Source organism: Neovison vison, chromosome 3, assembly GCF_020171115.1.
Source record: "Neovison vison isolate M4711 chromosome 3, ASM_NN_V1, whole genome shotgun sequence".
Classification (NCBI taxonomy): domain Eukaryota; kingdom Metazoa; phylum Chordata; class Mammalia; order Carnivora; family Mustelidae; genus Neogale; species Neogale vison.
In genome coordinates this window covers 96,390,846-96,406,063 of record NC_058093.1, presented here as the reverse complement: position 1 = coordinate 96,406,063, position 15,218 = coordinate 96,390,846, and the positions used below count along the sequence as shown (strand labels likewise).

At 39.1% G+C, this 15,218-nt stretch overlaps 1 protein-coding gene across 1 annotated transcript in view; it reads left to right on the top strand.

Annotated features, from left to right (window-relative positions):
- Window positions 1-15,218, top strand: part of ACMSD (aminocarboxymuconate semialdehyde decarboxylase) — a 95,486-nt gene that overhangs the window by 49,711 nt on the left and 30,557 nt on the right. Inside the window, exons 6-8 of the mRNA XM_044242591.1 lie at window positions 4,680-4,773; window positions 7,847-7,942; window positions 9,108-9,280. Of these exons, the coding sequence (XP_044098526.1) occupies window positions 4,680-4,773; window positions 7,847-7,942; window positions 9,108-9,280 (363 nt within the window). The remainder of the gene's footprint in view (window positions 1-4,679; window positions 4,774-7,846; window positions 7,943-9,107; window positions 9,281-15,218) is intronic.

Sequence of the window (15,218 nt, the reverse complement as noted above, 5' to 3'; positions counted from 1 at the left end):
AAAATACTTATCTTTCAAAATCATGAAGTTGTTTTCCAGGTGCCTGAGTGGCTCAGTCAGTTAAACACTTGCCTTCAGCTCAGGGCATGATCCCAGAGTCCTGGAATCCATTCCCCAACAGGCTTAAGCGGGGAGTCTGCCTTTCCCTCTCTGTCTCCATCTGCTTCTCCCCCAGCTCATCCTCTCTCTTGTTCTCTCTCTCAAATGCATAAATAAAATCTTTTTTAAAAAATTATGAAGGGATTTTGAATAAATTCTGGAAAATACAGAAAAGCATAAAAAGGAAAACAAAAATAACTCATAATCCCACTACCCAAAGATAATCACTGTTATTATATATTCATTTTGTTTGCATGTTTCTGCATATATCTATATTTTAATGAAATCTGAATTCTATTATACATGTGATTTCACATCCTAATGAAGAATTTCTAATCTAAATGAAAATTCTCTTAATGCATGAATTTTAAATAACTGCCTAATGTTTCAATATATGGATATGTTTTGATTTATTTAACCAGTCCTCAATTAATATACTCTTTATGCCATATATTTTGAAAATGTGTAATTAATACATGTAACAAAAACAATGCCATCAAAATATTTGGTGAAACTAGCTGGTGAGTATATGGAAGTTCATGGTACCATTGTTTACAACTTTCTACATTTGAAATTTTGTGTTATAAAGTATATTTTCAGGAATTCAGTGCCATTTTCATCTTCCAAGTATCCAAATTAAGTATCCATAGTCCCATGGTCCTCTCCAGTCTTCCTCTGCCTTCTGTTCTTTCTGTAACTAAGCATGCTTTTCTTCATATCAGGAATCAGGATGCATAATTCTACATTCAATTGCATTTTTATTTCTTTATTTCTAGAATGATAATAGTATTGCTTTCTATTATTTTCATTGTAAATGCAAAATCTTCAATAGTGAATTAAATAGATGTTGGTGGGGATGCCTGGGTGGCTCAGTTAGTTAAGCGTCTGCCTTCAGATCATGATCCTGAGATCTTGGGATCAAGTCCCACATCGGGCTCTCTGCTTAGGGGGCACTGCGTCTCCCTTGGCCTGCCTTTCCGCCTGCTTGTGCTCTCTCTCTCTCTCACTGACAAATAATTAAACAAAATCTTTAAAAATAATTTTAGGGGCACCTGGGTGGCTCAGTGGGTTAAGCCTCTGCTTTCAGCTCAGGTCATGATCTCAGGGTCCTGGACTCGAGCCCCGTATTGGGCTCTTGGCTTGGCAGGGAGCCTGCTTCCCCTTTTCTCTCTGCCTGCCTCTCTGCCTACTTGTGATCTCTCTCTGTCAAATAAATAAATAAAATCTTAAAAGAAAAAAAATAACAATTTTAAAAAATAATAAATAAATAGATGTCAGTGTACTGCCCAGCACTATAACCACAGATCATTTATTTGTGTTTATTGAGCCCTGCCTACATGCAAAAATGTTTCCATGTTGGGCATCTGGGTGGTTCAGTTGGTTAAGCAACTGCCTTCGGCTCAGGTCACGATCCTGGCATCCCAGGACTGAGTCCCACATCGGACTCCCAGCTCAGCAGGGAGTCTACTTCTTCCTCTCCCCTTTCATGCTCTCTCTTACTCTCTCTCAAATAAATAGAATCTTTTAAAAACAATGTTTCCATGTTTATATCTATGGGCACTGCCCACCAGTTAGGGTGTTACCTGTTAAATTGCCTCCCAATAACCTGAAAGATTTAATGTTCCTCTAAATATTGAACTCCCTGAAGCTTATTGGCTGCAGGGACTGAGCTGAGGCAGTGAATGTTTTCTAGAAACTTTAATGGGCTTTGAAAGAGGATTTATTTACTTGTGCATCCAAGTTGTTTCAGCACAATGTGAGCAAGCCTTCAGCTGCAAATCATTTTATTATTCACTGGGATTGGGTTTATGAATTACTAAGGAGCTCAAAAAGCAAGAGCGGTCAGTTGTGGTCCAAATGGATATTTTCATTTGTATGACTCACTCAACAAATCACTCATTCTAAATAGGCTGTTTTGGGGGCTGCTGATCTCTCAGGGAATTCAGAAGAGTATCCTGACCCCAGCAGATCTGTGATATCCTGGGGCTGGCAGCACATTCATTCGACTAGCAAGACTTGACAGCCTCACTAGTCCCTAGCTTGCACCAATAACATGGCTAAAACAAATGACAGGAGTTACCATGAACCAAGTTGGCTTTGTCATTTCAAGGGAGCCTGGACCTCCAACGTGTCTAGCCATCTCCTTTATTTCCTAGACCTCCTCGTTAGTGAGTGAACCCAACCATACATGCTCAGGTCAGTTTTCAAGCACAAAAATGTCCTTATTACAAGTATGAGGCAGACAGACTGGCAGTGGCAGACTGCCTGCCTCTCCCATGTATCAGACACAAGACCTGAGTAATTTACCTAGCCTCTAACTGCCTTAGTGTCTTTCTCTGTAAAATAAGAGTAATAAAAATGCTCATCTCAGAAAGTATTACGCTAAGTGAAACAAGTCAGAGACAAATAAATACCATATGATCTAAAAGAAAAATAAACAAAGACAGTGATATACCCAGTGGACACAGAGAGCAAACCAGTGACTGCCAAGGGGATGGGCAAAATGGGTAAAGCAGAGCAGGGGGGATACTTGGCTTCCAGTTATGAAATATGTAAGTCACAAAGATGAACGGTCCAGCATAGGGAATAAAATCAATACTGTAATGGTGCTGTATGGTGACAGAGGGCAGCTTCCCTTGTGTAAGCACAGCATAAGGTAGAGTTGTCAAATCACCATGCTGTACACCTGAAAGTAATGGAACATTGGGTGTCAACTATATTTCAGTTTTTAAAAATGCACATCTTATAAAGGATCAAACTAGTCAACAATTATAAAATCCTTATAACAGGGGCGCCTGGGTGGCTCAGTGGGTTAAGCCACTGCCTTCAGCTCAGGTCATGGTCTCAGGGTCCTGGGATCGAGTCCCGCATTGGACTCTCTCTCTGCAGGGAGCCTGCTTCCTCCTCTCTCTCTCTCTGCCTGCCTCTCTGCCTACTTGTGATCTCTCTCTGTCAAATAAATAAATAAAATCTTAAAAAAAAATCCTTATAACAGCTTTGGCATATGGTAAGTTTTCTGTTAATATGAGTTATCACAATTTTGAGAGTTTAGGTGACTTCTTTTTGTGTTGTCTACATACAGAAGGGATCGAGAGTAATTACTAATTTGAATTGAAGAGAAATGCACCATCACAGGTGCATAAATAACATTTTATCCTAATAAGGAGTCAAATCCCACTGAGATACCATGATTTTGTGCCTTTGTCAACCTCAACCCATCCCAAGAAGTTAACTCTGCCTGCATCCATTATCAGAAACTAATTACCTCCTTTCCCTTCTGTCCCCAGAACCTGATGAAATTAGAAGTCCATTCTCCAATCTACCCTTTGTCTGCCACTTCCAGAATCTCTTGTTCTCCAATAATTGCACCTCCATTTTTAAAATGCATATGTCCAGGGACAGCTGGATGCTTCAGTCTGTTAAGCACCAGGGTCTTGATTTTGGCTCAGGTCATGATCTTAGGGTTGTGAGATCAAGTCCTGCATTGGGCTCAATTGTCTCTCTCCTTCTGCCTTCCTCCACCCTCTCCACTGCTCCCCCACTCAGCCAACTAGTGCACCTCTCTCTCTTCTTTAAAAAAATAAATGAAATTTAAAGCTAAAAATAAATAAAAATGCTTATGTCCAGAACTCATATTGCATCACCCTATTTAGCCCACATATTTATATGTAAAGGTCCCTCCAGCACCTCAATATATTTAGGTAAGAAATTAGTTAAGGAAAATTGGTTTTGAATCTTGTTAAGCACTCATACTCAATGCCCATTGAGGGAACTTTTTCAAATTAAATATTTTGTTGAATAAAAGTCATTCCATCCAGATAGGATTTCCAGTTCCCAGAAGGACCTGGAATAGGGTTGCCCATGACATTCATCGCAGTACCTGTGGGGCTGGAACTGAGAGCTCTTGACTTTCTAGAGTCATCTCATTCGCAACAGACTGTTCAGGGAATCAGCTGGGCTCCTGAGGCTTTGTGAGTACCTGTCGACCCCCAGAAACTCCCAGCCAGTGTTGGGCTCTGTGTGACCAATGGCTTGGGTCAGGTCAGCCTGCTCCAGTTCAGTCATGGCCTCTGGCCCCCACCTATCGCTTCCTCACTTTCACATCCTCAGGTTTCCAAGTGGGAGAAACAAGGGAACACTCTAGCCCTGACTCTAAGTGTACAATCTGAAGAGTCCTCCTAAAAGAATGGATCAAGTAGGAACCAGCAGAGGAAGCTTGCCCTGCATTTGAGGCATGGGATCAGTCCTTGAGCATTTTGCTCTCAGCTACAACACTTGGGATACTGGATGTTTCCTGTGACTTGTTTTGCCAAAAATATATTAAACTCATTGATCTCCATGGTAAATCCACCAACCCCCTTGTTAATTCTAAGAGGCCTTCTTATTTTCTAAGCAGAAGCAGAATTTCTCAATGCTTCTTTTATATAGATTAAGAAACAATTTCAAAAATGTTTTAGCTTATTTATTCAAATCAATATAGACCCAGAGAAAAAGTCTCCCTAAAATAGTACCCTATATTTGCTGGTTCATCCAAATAACAGTCCTTCTCTCTCCCTCTCTCTCTCATTGCTTCTTTAAAGGTGGCTGAAAAGCTGAACTGTTCCCTATTTGTGCACCCCTGGGACATGCAGATGGATGGACGGATGGCCAAATACTGGCTCCCTTGGCTTGTAGGTTTGTATCAGCTTGGTTCTAAAAAAAGAGGATCAAGTTTTTGGTTTTCTCCAATTATTTCTGGAACCCTCCTATGTCAAAAAGAGAAAGAATGAATAATTAACAGGATTGCGAGTTACTGAGCTCTTGGATAAATGCTATATATATTACTTCAATATATACATATCCACATAAAACTCTATGAGGATGACATTATAATAACCGCTTTATAGGGAAGAAACCGAGTCTCTGAGTGGTTAAATAAGTTGTCCAAGTAACACAGTTAATAAGTGAAAATGGAATTTACACAAATCTGTCTGACTCCAAAGCTACCTCACTACACAGACTCCCAAAAAAGCTCCAAAAATAAGTAACCATGCCTGCGTAATAGAGTTTTTTTAAGAGCCAACAAGTTCTTGGGCACCTGGTTGGCTCAGTCAGCTAAGTGTCTGCCTTCAGTCCAGTTCATGATCCCAGGGTCCTGGCACTATGCCCAACACCGGGCTCTCTGCTCAGAAAGGAGGAGACTGCTTCTCCTCTCCTCCTGCTGCCACTCCCCCTGCTTGGGTGTTCTCTCTCTCTCTCTCTCTCTCTCTCTCTCAATCTCTGTCAAATAAAAAATAAAATCTTAAAAAAAAAGAAAAGAAAAGAAAAAGAGAATCTGCTCTTACAACGAGAACACTGGAGTTAACAAGTAGAAGGTCAACTCCCACCACCCTAGATTGTAGATGACCCAGGCTTTCAATTTTTCTGTTATCTGTTTCCTTCTGCTGCTCTTTGTTCCTGCTCTATTCATTCATGATTCCACATGAAGGTAAAGGAGAGGATAAGAGGAGAGACCTCTGCTTGGCCTATCCAATCTCCTTATTACCCCTGATAACAGGAAATGGAGACAGGTGGCAATTCTGTGGTCACAGGTAAAAAGTGCGGCTCATCTACAAATCCAGTAGTGGGTTTCCCAGTTGAAAAAGCAGTGGATTTTCTTTAGGGAGGCCATTATTCCATTCTCTCTGCAGCCCAGTTAGTATAAGTAATGATAAAGTAACCAACACGAAGAACTAATGGAGCAGTATATTGGAAGTAAGAAAACTGAATTTCAGTTCCAGCTAGGCTCTAGTTCTCTGTATAACCTGTGGCAAATCACTTCACATTTTCAGGCCCATTTCTCATGTGTAAAGTGGGAGAGCTGGTCTTCACTCTCTTTCTGCTCTGGCATTTTGTGTCTCTCTGATTGTTTTTGGAGACCAATGTACTTAGTAAGGCAGCTTCCTACCCATCCTCCACCAAAATTTTCAGCAAGAATTAGCAGGAAGAGACAACCTAAAAGGCACCAATGCTGTCCAGTTCCAAAGAAAATCCATCCTAATTCAGACAACACTTTGACTAGTCCCACAAACTTATTTGTATTACAACTTCCCACATGAAAAACAGAATAACATTTGCATAAAGAGACATTTCATCATTCATTTATGCAACACATATATATTGATCCTTTCCAGCATGCCAGGCCCTGTACCAGGCAATGAGGACATTGACATGGACAAAACCTCTGCCTTCCTAAAGCCAATGTTCTGGTTAGAAGAAAGAGATGACAAACAGAGACACAGTTTATAAACAAACAAACAAAGGCTAATTTTGGAATTCTATTCTGGATACAAAAGTAGTCATCAGCCGATTGGAGGACTCCCAGTAAGGGGGGAACATGATGCAACTGACACTGTAAATATTCCACTTTGGTTCCTGTAGAGAGAATGGATTATGTAACTGTGGTCCAAATAATTAATGGAGAGCAGAATCACAGGACCAAAAGGAAGTGATGCTGTCCATCCTCCTGCCTTCAGGAAGCTCTGCCCACAAACCACTCCCAGACAGATATGAATCTGTCATTCTTCCAGAATTCCTACAAGGCCAGAGAGTCAGACCATCTCTATCCATAGAGCGATGACAGGCTTGGGGAAGGATGAGCATCTCGTAAATCCCCATTTGGTAGTCAGAGAGTAAGTCTTCCCCTGAAGGTACAGGCTTACCTGTGGAGCCCCCAGAGATTTGTTGATCACAGTCTGAAACGCAGTTGCCTGGAAATGTAACCCAGACTAACTTTGTGGAGGTGAAGGCACCAGGCATGGAACAGATGCTTCTTCGAGGGGCACAAAGCACTTGAAACAACTCATCTATTTTTTTTAAAGATTTTATTTATTTATTTGCCAGAGAGAAAGAGAGCACAAGCAGGGGGGAGTGGCAAGCAGAGAGAGAAGCAGGTTCCTCAATGAGCAAGGAGCCTGATACAGGATTCGATCCCAGGACCCTGGGATCATGACCTGAGGCAAAGGCAGATGCTTAATTGACTGAGCCACCCAGTCCTCCCAAAACAACTCATTCTAATTCAGTTATTTTCGACCTCATCTCTAAGAAGCAGCAAAGATTTGGCAGGAATTATAATTTTAGTTAATATTTATTGAGAACTAAGTGGCAAGAACAAACACGTTCTACAGCTGAAGGACAGGGAAGCAACTAATACTTGAGTTGAGCACCTCCAATGTGAAGTTCTGGCTAGAACCTTTCCCAACATCATCATTTTCAAGGCTCCACAATAGTCTTGCAAGATGGGCAACAGGATCCCCATTTTATTTTTTAATTCTTTTTTCTTTTTAATTTTTTTTCCAATTTATTTATTTTCAGAAAAACAGTATAGGATCCCCATTTTAAAGGTGAAGAAGCACAGGCTCAGGAACATTAAATAATTTGCCAAAGGACAGGAAACGAGAAATTAGAAGAGTTAGGCTTCAACCAGACACACTGTACTCTTCTTGCTCCATCATATCCACACTGAAGTGGAAGAATCAGGACAAAAGCTAGGTCCTTTGACTCTCTTGTCCATTAGATGACTCTACAGGAATCTAAGTGGCAAATAGGAAGCTTCTAATGGTCTGTTTGCCAAAGTAATGGCTTCTAGACAACCAACCCAAGCTGGGACAGAGGGACCTCACATTTCTCGGCATTGGCAATCACAGCAAGCTGCCATTCCCCCAACCAAGAGAGCTTCTTCTTGCTTGAGAGGAAAAGCCTTGCACCCTGTGACTATTTCCTCTTTTAGGAATGCCAGCAGAGACCACCACTGCCATTTGCTCCATGATCATGGGAGGAGTGTTTGAGAAATTTCCTAAACTGAAAGTGTGTTTTGCACATGGAGGTAAGGCACTGTCTGTGTTACTCAGCTCAATCTACCATAACAAAATACCATAGATTCGGTGACTTAAACAACAGAACTTCATTTTTACACAGTTCTGGATGCTAGAAGTGCAAGAACAAAGTGCCTGCAGGATTAGTTTCTGGTGATTCCTGGATTGTAGAGGTTTACTTTCTTACTATGCACATGACGTGTCATTTTGGATGGGTAGAGAGATAATCCTAAGGAACAGGAGCTGATCTAAGGGAATCAGCCAGCCATGTGGAGTATCTGGGATTTCCTTGGTGTATATAATGGCTCTCTGGAGATACACACTCTGTGTTGAAGGCTGGGGAGGATCTCCTGTACAAGCAAATCTAATACCAAATCTCACTGTCCCTCTCCTTTCTCCTATCAGGTTAAAGTTCCACCTTATAATTTCATTTAACCTTAAATTACCTTCTTAATTACCCTTGTCTCCAAATACAGTTAGATTGGGGGTTAGAGCTTCAACATAAAAACTTTAGAGAGACCCCATAATTCAGTCCATAACATGCCTGCAGCCATCATTCTAGTCATAAAGTATATGATGGTTGGGAACTAAATTCCATTTTTGTGGACAAGGTTAGTTTGGTTGGCATAGTTTTTGTTTAATTTTGCTTTGTTTTGTTTTTGTTTAAATCCCTCTAGTCAGACTACAAGCTCTCCAGTTTGCAATAGTCCCTACCATTCTCTATTATTTACAAATAGGCTTATTTTATTCATTTATATTTCCTGCTTGGTCCCTGCGGGTAATTGAGTTTTTGACCCTTCGGCACACACACATACCACAACGACCACTACTTTTGATGGTTGCACGCATGGCAATACATTTTATGGATATGCCATCATTATGTAGCTATTTCCCAGCTCATAAGCTGTCTCTGTATTTTGGTATTATAAGCACACTACATTTGAAAACCTTGACCACATATCTTTCACACATGTATTCTTTCTTTAGGATAAATTCCTCAAACATGAATTTATAGATGAGTTCATATCATTAGTTCTGTCATCTCCCAGCATTTGGGACACAATAAATCCTTGGTAAATACTGGACTACAGTAACTCTTCTTTGTATATACCATGAGGATTGAAAAATAAACTTTTCAACTGACACTCGCCCTTCACTAATGGGTTTTACTTGCAGGAGGTGCCTTCCCTTTCACAGTCGGAAGAATTTCCCATGGATTCAACATGCGCCCAGATCTGTGTGCCCAGGACAATCCAACCAACCCAAAGAAATACCTTGGTTCCTTTTACACAGACTCCTTGGTTCATGATCCTCTGGCACTCAAGCTGTTAACAGATGTCATAGGAAAGGTAAGTTGAGTCTACCATGTGCATGGCATATGGGGAGCAAAGTGAAGGATCAGCAACCAGGTACATGGCCTCTCTCCAAAAAGGGGATGTAAGAAAAGGCATTAGAAGAAAGAAGAGAGACAGTGAGATTTAGGATTAGATTTGCTTGTACAAGAGATCCCTCTCCAGAGCCTTCTTCAACACAGTGTGTATTACCAGAGAACCATTATATATACCCAGGGAGATCCCAGATAATCCACATGGCTAGGTAATTCCCTTATGTCAGCTCTTTTCCTTAAGGTCATCTTTGTAGTCACCCAAAATGACAAGTTGTAATATGGTAAGCAGGAAAGGAGATACCAGTTTTGAAATCAAACTAACCTGTGTTAAAATCTTGGCTTTACCTCTTATTAATTGGGTAAATTATGAACCCAACTGTCTTCATCCACTAAATGAAAATTGGAACATTAAAGAAGGAGGAAATGACACTTGACAGGGAGGCAGGGGAAGATGATGAAGGGTCTGTATACCACCTGAAAGTTTTTTCTGGAATAATACGGTACAGCCTTCATTTTGAAAACAATTCCCTCATGTAGTCCAACATGGTATTACTTTAAACTTCACGAGTCTTTCCTTTGTTGTCATCTGCTCATAGATTTCCTTGTTGATGGCATTTCTACTTTTAAGTATTTTTTGAAAGTGCAGACTCTACAAGTTACACAATGTGGTGCTTAGATTGAGAGTAGACTCTAAGGCATTTAAAATTTGTCTAGCAGAAAAAGAAGTCCAGGGACGCCTGGGTGGCTCAGATGGTTAAGCAGCTGCCTTCGGCTCAGGTCATGATCCCAGCGTCCTGGGATCGAGTCCCACATCGGGCTCCTTGCTCAGCAGGGAGCCTGCTTCTCCCTCTGCCTGTGCCTGCCATTCTGTCTGTCTGTGCATGCTCTCTCTCCCTCTCTCTCTCTCTGATAAATAAATAAAATCTTTTAAAAAAAAAAAAAGAAAGAAAGAAAGAAAAAGAAGTCCATCATTGCAAAGCTGCAAGAATTTCTCCATCTCCAAAATGGAGACTTCATCTTACTTTAAAGCTGACTGTTTTTCTGGCTTAAGAAACTCACTAGAATATAAATGTTAAACATTCTGGTTTGGTAATAAATTATATAGTTGAGCTGTTCTAATGGGTCTTCTAGATTTTATGTTGTTCCTGCAAAAATGGGTGCTTAGCTGTGGGTTATGAATGTTGATGATTATTGGTTTGGACACTGGGGCGATGGGGAGGAAATCACAAAAAGAAAAAACTAGAAGAGAGACTGTGAGTTCTGGACTTTGAGCAATGGAGAAGGGGGTGTGAGGAAGTGGCGTGGAATTGGGGTAAGAGTCATTCTGATGACCTTCCATCAAACCTAGTACCCCTGGTATTCTTAGAAATGATAAAATCAGGAGATAATACCCCTGGCAAATATAACATCCATCTTATGAGGGATACCTACCATTAGCAGTGAGGGATACTACCAGCATCAAACAGAATTCAGGGAAATACATATTGCCAGGGATTCAGAGCAAAAGAGGAAGAACATGGCAAATGCTTTGTGGTAACTAGCAGATGGACTAGTTAGTGAGCTCCTGTGAGCACACCCCTTTTAGAAACCCTCAGAAACACTGAGAGGGCACTTTGCAAAGTTAGTGGTGCTCAGAATTTGCATTCAAACTATGAAGACTTGAGCTATTATAATTTGGGCATCAAAAGCAAATGCAACCTCATTTTATGTGACCTCACTGTCTGGTGAATCCAGGACACAGAAGTAATACATATATTAATAGTTTGGATTCTCTCTAAAATATTAATGCTTTTTCTTTCTTGTTATAGCCACATTAACAAATTCTCTCAAAAACAACCCCCAAGCTAAAATGGCTGAGGAAAGTCCCAGCATGACACTCAGACAAGAGAGAATCATTAGAGGTATAAAAGGAAGGTCTCCTGGAGGGGAAAAAAAAAGGAACTGATGTCTTATTTCATGGGTTTATGAGTTTGAAAGGATGACTACCAGGCATTCAAATTCAACAAATGCATTTATGCTATTAGGAACAAATCAGCAGTATATATATAGAAAATTAAGCAAATGAAAGAAAAGGAAATAATTAACTCCAAGAAAAGAAACATCCATACGAGGGCAGATAATCATTGTACATTACTTGACTCAGCAGTGAACAATATTTATAGTCATAATAGGATAAATACTAAGTACTAGTTTAAATGAAAATTCTAATTCAATTGGGAACCTGGAGGAGAGAAGTTGGGGTACCAAAGAAATTCTCAAAGACCATAATGAGAAGTCAGTAAATGCTCTCTAAAGCTAATAAATCAAGAATAGGAATAAGGTAATTATATAAAACAATAAAGGTAATTATCAGAAGATGCAAGTTAAAATGGTGAAAGTGACTGAGTTGAAGATAAGAGTTAGGAACATAGGCACAGGATTGTTTTTGTTTTGTGTTTTTTGTTTGTTTGTTTTTAAGATTTTATGTATTTATTTGACAGAGAGAGATCACAAGTAAGCAGAGAGGCAGGCAGAGAGAGGGGGGAAACAGGCTCCCTGCCGAGCAGAGAGCCCGATGCGGGACTCAATTCTAGGACCCTGAGATCATGACCTGAGCCAAAGGCAGCGGCGTAACCCACTGAGCCACCCAGGCGCCCCACAGGATTGTTTTTAATGAGAAAGACATTTTAGTGATATTTGATTATTTAACTATGTATAGGCATTACTTTGATAAATAAAAATTTATATAATACCTTAGGAGTAAATAAATTCAAAGAATATACAGAGAAAAATAAATAGAATAATAAACATTTAGAGAAGAAAATATATATTTATACCAAAACTATTTATTGAGCTCCTACTATTTCTAAAACACTGAGCTAAATGGAGGACTTAAATTACCAAGTCTCTGACAGGTGTGAGTTGATATCTCATTGTAGTTTTGATTTGAATTTCCCTGATGATCAGTGATATTAAGCATTTTTTCATGTGTCTGTTGGTCATCTGGATGTCTTCTTTGGAAAAATGTCTAATCATGCCCTTTGCCCATTTTTTAATTGGATTGTTCATTTTGGGGGTGTTGAGTTTTATAAGTTCTTTGTATATTTTGGATAATAACCGTTATCGGATATGTCATTTGCAAATACCTTCTCCCATTCCATAGGTTACCTTTTAGTTTTGTTGACTGTTTCCTTCGCTGTGCAGAAGCTTTTATTTTTTTTTAGAAGCTTATATTTTGATATAGTCCCAGCAGTTTATTTTTCTTTCCTTTCCCTTGCCTCAGGAGACATATCTAGAAAGAAGTTGCTATGGAGGGTGAGGACACCTGACTGGCTCAGTTGATAAAGCATGTGACTCTTGATCTTGGGGTCATAAGTCCAAGCCCCACACTGGGCATGGAACCAACTTTAAGAAGTTAACTTAATTTAATTTAATTTAAAAGTTGCTATAGCCAGTATCAAAGAAGTTACTACCTGTGTTCTCTAGGATTTATGTGGTTTCAGGTCTCACATTTAAGTCTTTAATCCATTTTGAGTTTATTTTTGTGTATAGTGTAAGAAAGTGGTCCAGTTTCATTCTTTTGCATCTTGCTGTCCAGTTTTTCCAACACCGTTTGTTGAGGACTGTCTTTTTCACATTGGATATTCTTTCTTACTTTTTAATCAGCCATATAGTTGTAAGTTCATTTCTGGGTTTTTCTATTCTGTTCCGTCGATCTATGTGTCTACTTTTATGCCAATACCATATTGTTCTGATCACTACACCTTTGCAGTATACCTTAAAGTCCAGAAATAGTGATGCCTCCAGCTTCGCTTCTCTTTTTCAAGGTGGCTTTGGCGATTCAGGATCTTTTGTGGTTCCATACAAATCTTAGGATTGTTCATTCTGGTTCTGTGGCAAATGCTATTGGTAATTTGATAGGGGTTGCATTAAATGTGTAGATTGCTTTGGGAAGTACAGACATTTTAATAATACTTTTTCTTCCAATCCACGAAAGTGGAAAGACATTGTTGTGTCATCTTCAGTTTCTTTCATCATTGTTCTATAGTTTTCAGAGGACCCATCTTTTACCTTTTTGGTTAGGTCTATTTCTAGGTATCTTATTGTTTGGGGTACAATTATAAAATAGATGGATTCCCTAATTTCTCTTTCCGCTGCTTCATTATTATTGCATAGAGACCCAAAAGATTTCTATACACTGATTTTGTAACCTGTGACTTTACTGAATTTGTGTATCAGTTCTAGAAATTTTTTGGTGGAGTCTCTCAGGTTCTCTATATACAGTATCGTGTCAATCTGCAAAAATTGAAAGTTTTACTTCTCCCTTGCTGATTTGGATGCCTTTTATTTCTTTGAGTTGTCCAATTGCTGTGACTAGGACTTCTAGTACTATGTTAAATAACTGTGTTGAAAGTAGACATCCCTGTCTTGTTTCTAATTATAAAGAAAAAGCTCTCGGTTTTTTGCAATGAGGATGATGTTAGCTGTAGGTTTTTCATATATAGCCTTTATTATGCTGAAGTATGTTTCCTCTAAATCTACTTTGTTGAGTGAGGGTTTTTATCATGAATGGATGTTGTACTTCATCAAATGCTTTTTCTACAGCTATTGAAATGATCATACAGTTCTTATCCTTCCTCTTATTGATGTGCTGTATCACACTGACTGATTTGTGAATATTGAACCACATTTGCATGCCAGGAATAAATCCGATTTGATCATGGTGAATGATATTTTTTTAATGTGTTGTTGGATTTAGTTTGCTAGTATTTCATTGAGAATTTGTGCATCTATGTTCATCAGGGATATTCGCTTGTAGTTCTCTTTTTCAGTGATGTCCTTTTCTGGTTTTGGTATCAGGATACTGTCGGCTTCATAAAATGAATTTGGAAATCTTCCTTACTTTTCTATTTTTTGGAATAGTTTGAGAAGAATAGGTATTAGCTCTTCTTTAGATTTTGGTAGAATTTACCTGTGAAGCCATCTGGCTCTGGACTTTCGTTTTTGGGGGAATTGTTTGATTATTGAGTTAATATTTTTGCTGGTTATCAGTCTGTTCAAGTTTTCTATTCCTTTCTGTTTCAGTTTTGATGGGTTTTATGTTTTTAGGAATTTATTCCTATCTTCTAGGTTGCCCAATTTGTTGGTAAATAGTTTTTCATAAAATTCTTATAATTATTTGTATTTCTGTGGTATTGATTGTTATTTCTCCTCTCATTCGTGATTTAATTTATTTCAGTCCTTTCTCTGTTCTTTTTAGTAAGTCTGGTTAAGGTTTATCAATTTTATTTATTTTTTTCAAAGAACCAGCTCCTTGTTTCACTGATCTGTTTTTTAGGTTTCTATTTCATTTATTTCTGCTCTAATCTTTATTATTTCCTTCCTTCTACTGGCTTTACGCTTCATTTATTTTTCCTTTTCTAGCCTTTCTAGGTGTAAGGTCAAGTAGTTTATTTGAGATTTTTCTTGCTTCTTGAGGTAGGGCTGTATTGCTATATACTGCCCTCTTAGGACAGTTTTTGTTGCATCCCAAAGGTTTTGGACTGTTGTGTTTTCATTTTCATGTGTTTCTGTGTATTTTTTAATGATATATTTTTTAAAGATTTTATTTACTTATTTGACAGAGAGAGACATAGCAAGAGAGGGAACACAAACAGATCAAGAATAGGAACACAAATAAGGGGAGTAGGCGAGGGAGAAGCAGGATCCCCACACACGGGGCTCAGTCTCAGGACTCTGGGCTCACAACTTGAGCCAAAGGCAGACATTCAACAACTGAGCCACCCAGGCGACCCTGTATTTTTTTTTTTTTTTACTTTTTTTTTTCTCCTCTTTGGCCCATTCATTCTTAGTAGCATGTTATTTAACCTCCATGTATTGATGATCTCTCCAGATTTCTTCTCATGGCTGACCTCTTGCTT